This window comes from Nycticebus coucang, chromosome 17, assembly GCF_027406575.1.
Source record: "Nycticebus coucang isolate mNycCou1 chromosome 17, mNycCou1.pri, whole genome shotgun sequence".
In the NCBI taxonomy this organism is placed as follows: Eukaryota; Metazoa; Chordata; class Mammalia; order Primates; family Lorisidae; genus Nycticebus; species Nycticebus coucang.
In genome coordinates this window covers 84,038,384-84,051,198 of record NC_069796.1, presented here as the reverse complement: position 1 = coordinate 84,051,198, position 12,815 = coordinate 84,038,384, and the positions used below count along the sequence as shown (strand labels likewise).

Genomic DNA, 12,815 nt, shown 5'->3' with positions numbered 1-12,815 from the left:
AAATAAAAATGTTTTTTGGTTTTTGGTTTGGTTTGATTTTTTTTGTAGAGACAGAGTCTCATGTTATTGCCCTCAGTAGAGTGCCGTGGCATCACACAGCTCACAGCAACCTCCAACTCTTAAGAGAATCGCCTAAGCCCAAGAGCTGGAGGTTGCTGTGAGCTGCTACCAAGGGCAAGAAAATGCAACTCTGAAATAAATTTTAAAAAGTAAAATATGTAACAAGAACAACAAAAGCCAGCTTGATTAATAGAATCGTCTTGTCTTCTAGGGTCCTCTGTTTCCATGCCTGGTATGAACAACTTGGCTCCTTCCAACTCCAGCTGTCCTCGAGTATTCCCTCAGACTGGGAATCTGATGCCAGTGGGCCCTGGACACACTTCGGTTTCCTCTCTCCCCTCAAACTCAAGCCAGCAGGACCGGGGTGTGGCTCAGTTCACCAATTCTCAAAGCATGCCTCAGACCAGCCTCTATGGCATGGCCTCTGGCATAACCCAGATAGTTGCCCCTCCACAGGCCACCAATGGACATGCCCACATTCCACGGCAGACCAGCGTGGGCCAGAACACCTCAGTTTCAGTTGCCTATGGGCAGAACTCTCTAGGAAGCTCTGGCCTCTCCCAGCAACACAATAAGGGGATCCTTAACTCTGGTTTAACTAAACCACAGGTCCCAAGAGTGTCAGCAGCCATTGGAGGCCAGAATCCCTCATGGCAACATCAGGGAATGCCAAACCTGAGTGGCCAAGCCCCAGGGAGCAGCAGCGTGAGCCCCTTTACTGCAGCTTCCAGTTTCCACATGCCACAGGCCCATCTGAAAATGTCCAGCCCGCAATTCTCCCAGGCAATGCCCAGCAGGCCCATGGCCCCTATGAGCTCAGCAGCTGTGGCAGGGTCCTTGCTGCCCCCAGTAAGTGCGCAGCAGAGGACCAGTGCTCCTGCCTCAGCACCTCCTCAGGCACCCCCGCAGCAGGGCTTGCCCAGCTTGAGCCCAGCAGGGCCTGAGCTGGGGGCTTTCAGCCAGAGTTCAGCTTCACAGTTGGGCGGCCGAGCCGGGCTGCACTGTGCCCAGGCCTACCCTGTGCGGACCGCGGGCCAGGAACTGTCCTTTGCCTACAGTGGGCAGCCAGGCAGCAGTGGGCTGTCCAGTGTGGCTGGGCACACCGACTTGATTGACTCCCTGTTGAAGAACAGGACTTCAGAGGAGTGGATGAATGATTTGGATGACCTTTTAGGGTCTCAGTAGTGGAGGTTTATGGTGGTTTTAGTATTCATATATTCTATATTTTGTTCTTGGATTTAAGAAAACAACTACTTTGGACCAAAAGCCTGTGGCCCGGAGAGCTGAGCAGGCAAAGCCTGAGCCCTGGCTGAGGTGTGGCCTGGTCAGGGTCTGTGGGTGTGTGGCTCCCAGGCCAGCAGTTGTGGTCTGTCGGGCTGGCCCCAGCCCATCTGCTGGCATCACCTAGTGTTGGGACAGCAGGATAGGATTCTAATGGTGGTATTCCATCCAAATGACCAAAAACCCAACAGTAACAACAGTGAAACCCCAGCATTGGGCTTACAAAACCTGTGCCATGGTGTTGACTTTATCCAAGATTTCTCCACTTGCCCCAGGGTTGGGGACAAGTTTTTGTTGAAACTTTATATAGCAGAATTATTTGCAATTTGTAGCATAGAAAAGATCTTTTAAATTTTTTTAAAAGTTTTTAAACAGATTAGGGTAGGTGGTGGTTTAAATCGATCAAGTGGCATTGGAAACCCCTGGGTTTCCTTTTGATTAAGAGCCTTTTCTGTTTCTGCTCTTTGTCAGCTTTCAAGGGAGAAGGAGGGCCATTGGAAAATTACTTCCATAAAATGCAGGCTGTGACTGTGTATGCCAAAAAGGAACAGGATGCCTTGGGATAGCAGATCTGCTAAGGTAGATAGGGTCTTCATAGCAGCTCCTCCTCCTTCCTGGGCCCCCAGGAATCCCTTCCTGCCATGCTCTGGCAGCAGAAGCCCAGGTAAATGCTGCAGGTAGAGTTTTGGGGTTCCTGTGTCCTCTGCCATGCCACCGCACCTTCTGAAGTTCCTCCAAATGCTTTTGTTGAATGCAGTGGGGGCGTGGTTACTGTGTGGTTGTGCATAGGTATCTTTCTTTCACCCGTCTTCAGTTCCCGTGACCTTTCTGCCTCTTCTCTCTCTCCAGCCAAAGTAAAAAACAATGATTTACTACATTGGGGGGATGAAAGAGTCCCTGGAATCCCTGGGGGAACCCTAGCATTGCAGAGGTTTTGGGGAAGGAGGCTACAGGCTGGCCCAGAGGAAGGAGCTTCACTTTCCTTGATGACTTCTGCCACTCACATGTTGGACGACTTGCACTTTTTAAAGAGATTGCTTTATAACACTAAAATATCCTTTCTAAAGATTCAGGTGGACTTGACTAAACTTGAGAGTCCACAAGATAGAATTTGGCATGTGGACTGTTTGTGAAAAAGGAGGATGGGGAGCGCAGTTCCCCATAGTGGAAGCACGGCGGTGAGCACCGGCGAGACCCTGCGCAGGGCAGTGGAGAGGGAAGTGCACTGAAGAGTGGCTTGTCTGTGAGAATCCACAGCCCTATTTTTATTTTCCTGGAGTCTCAAAATGGATCATTCAAGGAGCATAATACCTGAAGAATTGAGCCAAGGAAAGTATTCACACAACCAGCCCAAGTCGCTTCAGGGTGCTGAGAGGGTTGTACACACATTAGTAATTATTTTGCACCAGCAGTGCCTTTCTCACTGAGGTTACTTAGACCTTCAGATGTTCTTGTCTAATAGCCATTTGCCACCCTGGGTGGTGTATGGATGGGCCATTTCCCCTTAAAACGCCCTCCCTTCCTTCCCCTGTTTAGTTTAGCTCTCAAAGATGAATCATAAAGCCAGTGAAGACTCCACCCTCTGAGTTCCCCAATCTGAAGGGGAAGAGGGTGACTTCAGCGGGTTTTCTGCCAAAAATAGGGCTGACAGCTGGTTATGGATCCTTTTCCTCTCCTGTCTCCGGCTGCTCACAGCCTCCTGCCTCTGTACCCAGGGCACTCTCTGGCCCCTGCACTCTGCCTTAGTCCTGGGCTGGCCACACTGCCTGGGGCTCCTCACTTGCTGCAATGTCATAGCAATAAAATGTGATTCTTGGGGTCCCCCCGGGAGCTTCCCATGGCTTTATTTATAAATCTGGCTTTGGGAGTCAGGGGAGGATATTACTGCTTCTGTGCACAGCCCCATCTTCCAGGAGCCACGACTCAGAAGAAAAGGGTGCTCGGACTTTTATTATACACATTTGCTTTGTGTAAATAAATGTTTACAATTTTATATTAAAGACGGAATAAGCGTTAGAGCTTCCAACTGTATATTTTTTACTTTTATAGATTTTAAAACTATGATCGTTTATATATGTGTTTTGGGGGAGCTATGATAAGTTTTTTGGCAAACAGTTGGCGTTGTTAACTTTTTATTGTCATCAAAAGTGCATAGAAATCCTATTAATCCCCTTATTCTTCTACTGCCCTTAACTCTGGTATATACCAAAAAAACTTTCCTTATCCTGTCATTATAAAAATAATAAAAGTATTTTGCTAGTATGGAAACTGCCTGTGTATTTGACTTCACCTAGGGTCTGCTGGCAGTGGGAGTTGGGTAGTTGATTTCCTTTTGTGTTTTAGCCGCTTACTGTGCATTATTGGGAGAGGGGATTGGTTTGATTGAAGCCTCAGAGTAACTTCTGTTACATGATGATAGATACTAAATAGAGCTAATATCATCAGAGAAACAGTCTCTCTCCTGTCTGGGGCTCACCCATGTCATTGTGTCTAATTTGAGGGAAGTTGAACTAGATAACTCAGTGGTATCTTAGGTCCTTGGTGGTTCTGATGTTTGTTTAAAACTCTTAGGTGGGCTTGGTACCTGTAGCTCAAAGGCTAGGGCACCAGCCACATACGCCAGAGCTGGGCCTGGGCCTGCCAAACAACAACTACAAGCCAAAAATAGCCGAGTGTTGTGGCGGACACCTGTAGTCCGAGCTACTTGGGAGACTGAGGCAAGAGAATCGCTTAAGCCCAAGAGTTGGAGGTTGCTGTGAGCTGTGATTCCATAGCACTCTACCGAGGGCAACAAAATAAAACAATAAATAAACTCCGTCTCAAAAAAATAAATAAACTCTTAGGTTGGCCGGTCATGGTGGCTCATACCTATAATCCTAACACTCTAGGAACCGAAGTGGGTAGATTGCCTGAGCTCACAGGTTCGAGATCAGCCTGAGCAAGAGCAAGACCTCATCTCTAAAAAAAGAAAAAAAAAACAGGCGGGTGTTGTGGTGGGCACCTGTAGTCCTAGCTACTTGGGAGGCTGAGACAAGAGAATCTCTTGGGTGGCACCTGTAGGTCAACGGGTAGGGTGCCAGCCACATACACCCAGGCTGGTGGGTTCGAACCCAGCCCAGGCCAGCTAAACAGTAATGACAACTGCAACAACAAAATGGGCATTGTGGCGGGCACCTGTAATCCCCTACTTGGGAGGCTGAGGCAAGAGAATCGCTTAGGCCCAGTTTGAGGTTGCTGTATGCTGTGATACCATGGCACTCTATTGAGGGCGACAGAGTGAGACTTTCAAAAAAAAAAATAAAACTGTTAGGTTTACCCTCAAAGCATTTCTTCTCCAGGTCCTATTTAGTTTTTCTTCAGGGTAGGGTTTGTTTTTAAACTTTCATAGTGTAAGACTGACACTCATCACACTGCAAAAAGGTCTCAGATAGGGCGGCGCCTGTGGCTCAGTGAGCAGGGCGCCGGCCCCATATACCAAGGGTGGCGGGTTCAGACCCAGCCCAGGCCAAACTGCAACAAAAAAATAGCCGGGCGTTGTGGCGGGCGCCTGTAGTCCCGGCTACTCGGGAGGCTGAGGCGGGAGAATCGCCTAAGCCTAGGAGTTGGAGGTTGCTGTGAGTCGTGTGACACCACGGCACTCTACCAACGGCCATAAAGTGAGACTCTGTCTCTACAAAAAAAAAAAAGGTCTCAGATAATGGAGGGTGGAGTGCAAGGATGAAGGGGGCCCTCACCTCAAGAGCTCTTCCCTGCTCTGGGCCCCTCTGAGCTGGAAGCAGATGAGCCTATGGAAGGCCAGAATTCCTAAAAGGGTAGAGAAAGAGTGAGAAAACGGGGCAGCGCCTATGGCTCAGTTGGTAAGGCGCCAGCCCCATATACCGAGGGTGGTGGGTTCAAACCCGGCCCTGGCCAAACTGCAACCAAAAAAATGGCGTTGTGGAAATAGCCGGGCGTTGTGGCAGGCGCCTGTAGTCCCAGCTACTCGGGAGACTGAGGCAAGAGAATCACTTAAGCCCAGGAGTTGGAGGTTGCTGTGAGCTGTGTGAGGCCACCGCACTCTACCAAGGGCCCTAAAGTGAGACTCTGTCTCTACAAAAAAAAAAAAAAGTGAGAAAACGTCCCATGACAGAAAAATGAGATTGCACTAGGTAGATCACTATGACAGTTTTGAGACAGACTCTGTCATGGTCCATTATTTCACTTCCAAGGAACATGGCTGGCAGAGTCCTTTCTGATTCACTTGAGCAAGTTCCAACTTGCTCAGCTTAGTATTGCCGGGGGAGGTCATTGTTTTCTGTCCATGCAGATTTTGTTTCTTAATTTCTTTTTTTTTTTTTTTTTGTAGAGACAGAGTCTTACTTTATGGCCCTCGGTAGAGTGCCGTGGCCTCACACAGCTCACAGCAACCTCCAACTCCTGGGCTTAAGCGATTCTCTTGCCTCAGCCTCCCGAGTAGCTGGGACTACAGGCGCCCGCCACAACGCCCGGCTATTTTTTGGTTGCAGTTTGGCCGGGGCTGGGTTTGAACCCGCCACCCTCGGCATATGGGGCCGGCGCCTTACTGACTGTGCCACAGGCGCCGCCCTGTTTCTTAATTTCTATGTATCTCAAAACTTCTGTAATGACTCATAATAAAAAGGGGGGAAATCTGTGACAAATATGAAATGATCGCAGCCTTGCCATATAAGGCACAGTAAAGAAAACTCCCTATGAAGCCTTGGCTGAAAATGCACGGCATATGTAGTAACTGAAGAATGCAAACTTCAGAACAAAAGTGAGTGAATTCTGCTTGTCAGAGGCACACACATGAGTAATACTCAGGGCCCACTATGATGTGGTGAAGCAGGCCTACAAGCCATCAGCACAGGCCTGTGCTGTTCTGGAACCTCTGTCAGCCAATGGGAGGCTTACCAGGCTTGTCCAATTCTAGGAGATGCCCAAGGTAAGTCAAGGGCAAGCTCAGGGGTTTTATGTTCAACCCTGAGGTTGGACTGCCAGGCTATGTTAGCAGTAGTGTCAATAAGGCTGCCTATGGCCACCCAGCTGATGTGGCCTGGAACTGGCAATGTGGCTATAACACTGCTGAAAGGTGCAAAATGGTAGCTGCCTCCAAACTTGGAAAGACAAGTGACTGAAGGAAAGTGGGCACTTCCCTGGCCAGGATAAGAAATGATAGGTGGGACGGTGCCTGTGGCTCAGTGAGTAGGGCACCTGCCCCATATACTGAATATGGTGGGTTCAAACCCAGCCCCAGCCAAACTGTAACAAAAAATAGCCGAGCATTGTGGCGGGCGCCTATAGTCCCAGCTCGGGACTTGGGAGTCTGAGGCAAAAGAATCGCCTAAGCCCAAGAGCTGGAGGTTGCTGTGAGCTGTGACGCCACGGCACTCTCCCAAGGGTGACAAAGTGAGACTCTGTCTCAAAAAAAAATGGTGGGTGATGACCAATTTGCCTTACTGGAAGTTTTCCTTTTGCCTGTGAGCTGTTAATGCACTGGCCTTTCCTCACATTGGCTGTGCTTAGGCTTCAAGGATAATTTGCTCTTTGAGTGGTTGCAGTAAGCTGAGCTGCAGTTCGGTCAGTGTGTGAAGACCATTTCATGAAAGTTGAGAATGAGGCCAGGCGTGGTGGCTCACGCCTGTAGTCCCAGCACCGTGGGAGGCCGAGGTGGGTGGATTGCCTGAGCTCAGAGGTTCGAGACCTGTATGTAACAGCAGTGAGCCAGAGTAAGACCCCGTCTCTACTAACATCAAAACTAGCCAGACGTTGTGGTGGGCGTCTGTAATCCCCACTACTGGGGAGGCAAGGGGACAGAGCATCGCCAGAGAAAGAACATCTAAAAAAAAAAAAAGAAGAAAGAAAATGAACAACAACAAAAAAAAGTACTTCAAATGAAGAATGAATAAGCAAGCCAAAATTAAAAATAAAAATAAAAAAAAATTTAAAAAAAAAAGAAAGTTGAGAATGAGAACTTCAGACTCCCTTACCCAAAGCAGAAACGATTGCAAGGATAGAATTCATGGATCTGCCACTATGTCACTTTGCTGGAATGCCATCGTATTGGAAAAATAAGATGCTGTGCCCTGCAAAAACAAATAGCACAAACACAGCAGCTGCCAGCAGGGGACAGGGCTGCAAAAGGCGACCAAATGTGAGGATTTTAGCTTCGCAGGCAACAGAACCAAGCCCTGATCACACAGGCTGCCCACAAAGCAGAAGCAGGCTCAGGCGGGGTGTGAGGACTGCTGGGTGCTACGTGGAGTCCGTGCACAGGGCTCTGTGTTTCTTTGTACCTGAAAAGCAGAACTTTTGCAACAGGAAAGAAAAACTAGAATTTTACATTCTTTCTAAATTATGAGACAATGTAATTACATTTCATGTAGCAGAGAGAAATACTTGCTGACTACCTTAGATTTACTGATATTACTACTGATACCATCACTGTTGCTTATTATGAATTTTAAGGTTCTAGGATGGCTCTATGCTCTAATAAGTAACCCGATTCTTCTATATAATACATGGTAGAGCCCAGCCACATGCAGAATCTTCAAGTTCCAGAGCTCTAGGTATCACCATCCTACTATATTGTGGTCTCCTTAAAGCTGGAGGCCTAAGGAACTCTTAGCCTTCAAATAATAGAAAACTTAAATCTTGCCAGATGTAATGGTGTACACCTGTAGTCCCAGCTACTGGGGAGGCTGAGGCAGGAGAAATCTCTTGAGCCCAGGAATTCTAGGCTACAGTGAGCTATGATCATGCCATTGCACTCCAGCCTGGACGACAGAGCAAAACCCTCTGTCCTAAAAAAAAGATCCAGACCTCTTTGCTTCAACTTAGGACATTAATAAAGGGTCACCCCAGCTCTACTGCATCCGAGGGATCGGCTGAGACTCCTGTTGCAATCGTATCTCAGTTCGACCTCTGCCTGCCTAAGCCAGCTGTCCTTGCTCCCTTATGGGGGTGTCATTACTCATTGAAATATGCATCAGGGCAGCTCTACTCAAGACTATAAAGAGAGCTCAGAAGCTAACTCTAAACTGGGTGTTGGGAGCTGGCTTTCTGATAACCACTGTCATCACTGGTGGCAGATGGGCTGGTGAACTGTAAAGGCCATGGGTTGAGACTTTCATCATGGTGATATCAAGTTAGGACACTGGGAAAAAGAATGCAATAATCACAGGCTTCCAGGAAGTTTAGGGGAAGGAGTAGCCATAAGAATGGTGGCCTTGAGAGCTGTTGCTGGGGCTATTGGTGATGCTTTGTGGAAAGCAACGAATGATCAATCACCAGTTAAAGGCAAAGCATGAGATCAGAAGCCTCCTTGATGCCAGTCAGGAGGATGGACAAAGCTGAAAGGATCAGGTTCTGGATTATTATTAAGAACATCATGGGCGGCGCCTGTGGCTCAGTGGGTAGGGTGCCGGCCCCATATACCAAGGGTGGCAGGTTCAAACCCTGCCCTGGCCAAACTGCAACAAAAAAATAGCTCGGCCTTGTGACAGGCGCCTGTAGTCCCAGCTACTTGGGAGGCTGAGGCAAAAGAATCACCTAAGCCCAAGAACTGGAGGTTGCTGTGAGCTGTGATGCTACAGCACTCTACCGAGGGTGATGAAATAAATCTCTTTAAAAAAAAAAAACAAAAAAACAGAGTTCCAAGAAAATTGAACTTACAGCCCTGCCAAGTCTGCCACACCAAGGTCATTGCCTTAATTAGAAAGGTAGGTACCTGACGCTGGGATAGGGACATCTGGATAAATGTTATAGAAAACCTGGACATCTCAGGCTCCCCTGAAGCTTCTGAGCCTGCTCCTCTTTGTTAGGGGCCAATGCTTCACTCTTGCTTGGAGGTTGTGCACAGACTTTTGTCTCCTCCCGTTAGGGTCTGCTCTCTACCTCCCCTCCTGGCTCCTGGATCATGAATGTAGGTTAGCTGGGGAAGGGGGTTGTTGGGACTGCCAGAGAGGAAAGAGACAAGGAGCTAGGCCAGGAATGGACCTGGGCCTGGGCCTTTGCCATGTGGGAGCACTCTGGTATGACCCAGGACTGGCCACCCTGGCACAGCCCCCAGGAGCAGAGCTGATTCACTGCCAGCTTGACTCTAGGAAGCCGCAGCCCATGCAGAGGGGAGTAACTGAGCAACTGAGGCAGGCAGTAGAGAGAGGAAGGAACCCAAGTGCTCAGAGAGGAGGGCATGCTGGAGTGACTGTGCAGCTGGCCCTTAAACAACACGTTTGAACCAGATGGGTCCGTTAAGCCTACCTCCTTTCTTTTCTTTTTTTTTTTTTTGAGACAGAGTCTCACTCTGTGGCCCTGGATATAGTGCCATAACATCATAGCTCACAGCAACCTCAAACTCTAGGCAGGGCTTAAGAGATCCTCTTACCTCAGCTTCCCAAGCAGCTGGGACCACAGGGGCCCACAACAATAGCCCGGTAATTTTTCTAGTATTATTATTATTCTTAGAGGCAGAGTCTCACTTTGTCACCCTCAGTAGAGTGCTGTGGCATCACAGCTCACAGCAACTTTCAGTTCTTGGGCTTAGGTGATTCTCTTGCCTCAGCCTCCCAAGTAGCTGGGACTACAGGTGCCCGCCACAACGCCTGGCTATTTTTTGTTGCAGTTTGGCTGGGGCTGGGTTTGAACCCACCACCCTCGGTATATGGCGCCGGCACCCTACTCACTGAGCCACAGGTGCCGCCCTAATTTTTCTATTTTTAGTATAGATGGGGTCTTGCTCTTGTCTCCAACTCTTGAGCTCAAGCAATCTACCTGCCTCAGTCTCTCAGAGTGCTAGGATTTACAGGCATGAGCCACCCACTGCACCCGGTCTGGACTATTTTCAGTATTGAAAATATTTTGGAGATTTGTGACAATTTTTAAAAACTTGCAGATGAATTGCATTGTCTAGAAATATTGACATACTTGGTAGGCACAGTGGCAGGGTGATCACACCTATAATCCTAGTACTCAGTAAAGCTCAGGCAGGAGGATCACTTGAGTTCAGAAGTTCAAGACCAGCCTAAGCAAAGCAAGACCCTATCTCAACTAAAAATAGAAAAATCAAACAGCTGCCTGTAGTCCCAGCTACTCAGGACACCGAGGCCAGCAGATCATCAGAGCCCAGGAATTGGAGGTTGCTGTGAACTATGATCACACCACTGCACTCCACCCAGGGTGAGAGAGTGAAACTGTCTCAACAAACAAACATAAAGATGCAGTATTAAATCATAAATGCAACAGCCTGAGCAACATACTGAGCCTCCTATCTCTACTAAAAATTCAAAAATTATCAGTACATGATGGAATGCACACATAGTCCCTAGCTATCAGGAGGCTGAGGCAAAAGGATCGCTTGAGCCCAGGAGTTGGAAGTTCCTGTGAACTATGATCACACCACTGTACTCCAGCTTAAGTGACAGAGCAAGACTCAGTCTCAAAATAAATATATATATATATATTTTTGAGACAGAGCCTCAAGCTGTCGCCCTGGGTAGAGTGCCATGGCTTCACAGCTCACAGCAACCTCCAACTCTTGGGCTCAAGAGGTTCTCCTGCCTCCGCCTCCCAAGTAGCTGGGACTATAGGTGCCTGCCACAACACCCGGCTATTTTTTGGTTGCAGCCGTCATTGTTGTTTGGCGGGCCCGGGCTGGATTCGAACCCGCCAGCTCAGGTGTATGTGGCTGGCGCCTTAGCCGCTTGAGCCACAGGTGCCGAGCCTCAAAATAAATATTAATAAAGAAATAACTGCATAAAATTAACTATAGTCCATAGTGCTCCTGTTCTATTGAAGTGAGTTCAAGTAAAGTATGTGCTTAAAATGTTGTGTGACAACTGGTCGAGGTGGCTCACACCTGTAATCCTAACACTCTGGGAGGCCGAGGCAGATGGATTGCCTGAGCTCATGGGTTTGAGACCAGCCTGAGCCAGAGTGAGACCCTGTCTCTAAAAGTAGCTGGGCATTGTGGAAGGCACCTGTAGTCCCAGCTACTTGGGAGGCTAAGGTAAGAGAATCGCTTGAGCCCAAGAATTTGAGGTTACGGGGGAGGATGGATGGAGGCAGGGTAATTGGTGAGACTATACCTATGGTGCATCTTACAAGGGTACATGTGAAATTTACTAAATGTAGATTACAAATGTCTTGACACAATAACTAGGAAAATGCCATGAAGGCTATATTAACCAGTTTGATGAAAATATTTCAAATTGTATATAAAACCAGCACATTGTATCCCACGATTGCATTAATGTACACAGCTATGATTTAATAAAAAAAAAAATATTGAGGCTGCTGTGAGCTGTAATGCCATGGCACTCTGCCCAGGGCGACAAAATGAGCCTGTCTCAAAAAAAAAATAATAATAATAATTAAAATAAAATTCCATGTGATGTTGATCATTTCCATAGGAGCAGTTCATCTCTCCAGTAAATTGCATATCATAGTGAAAAGTGATCTCTCAGGGTTCTTGTATTTTTCATCCTATTTGGTGCCAACCCCGACTAATAACATGGGACCCATATGAAATGCCAATAGTTATGCTGGAAGTGCTCCCAAAAAGCAAAGAAAAGTCATGACACTACAAGAAAAAGTCGAATTGCCTAATATGTACCATAGCGTGAGGTCAGCAGCTGCGGGTCACTGCTCTTTCAGACTATTCATCTTATAAACACGACATACGCTTACGGTATCAATAAGTACAGTACAGAATGGTCAATGTATTTTCTCTTCCTTATGATTTTCTTTTCTTACCTTATTATAAGACTACAGTCCATCTCACACACACAGCATACTAAATATCTGTGAATCAGCTGTTTATGTTATCGGTAAGGGCCGGGTGCAGGGGCTCACACCTGTAATCAATCCTAGTACTCTGGGAGCCCAGGTGGATTGCTTGAGCTCATGGCTTCGAGACCAGCCTGAGCTAGAGCAAGACTCCACCTCTAAAAATAGCCAGGTGTTGCGGCAGGTGCCTGTAGTCCCAGCTACTTGGGATGCTGAGCCAAGAGAATCACTTGAGCCCAAGAAATTGAAGTAGCTGTGAGCTGTGACACCACGGTACTCTACCAAGGGTGACAAAGTGAAACTCTGTCTCAAAAAAAAAAGTTAAGTTTGGAGGAGACAGAAGTTATACATGGATTTTCAACTGTCAGTGCTTCTAACCCCCAAGTTGTTCAAAGGTCAGCGGGAGGACTCAGAGGACATTCCATTTACCAAAAGAGCATTCACTGCAGAAGGTCATTGGAATTCCAGAGAAACTGTGTAGCTGTTCCTTCTAGGCCTAGGCCCTGGACAGGAGAGATTGCCAAGGACCATGCTCCCTGATAGCAGTGGGGATGATAGGACCACAGGGGACTAGAGCCAGGTGGCAGCATGGACCTTCCAGAAGGCAGGTGGGAGGGGAGGCTGGCAGGTCCCGGAACAAGAGATGGGGAGATGTCAGTGGAGTGAGAGCGCTGAGCAAGCATGCGGTAGGG

The 12,815-nt window shown here is 47.8% G+C and overlaps 1 protein-coding gene across 1 annotated transcript in view; it reads left to right on the top strand.

The window, feature by feature from the left end:
• The window catches only part of MAML1 (mastermind like transcriptional coactivator 1), a 57,973-nt gene extending 54,364 nt beyond the window's left edge, over positions 1-3,609 (top strand). The window contains exon 5 of the mRNA XM_053567301.1: positions 272-3,609. Within this exon, the coding sequence (XP_053423276.1) occupies positions 272-1,245 (974 nt within the window). The 3' untranslated portion in view covers positions 1,246-3,609. The remainder of the gene's footprint in view (positions 1-271) is intronic.
• The last annotated feature ends 9,206 nt before the right edge of the window (positions 3,610-12,815 follow it).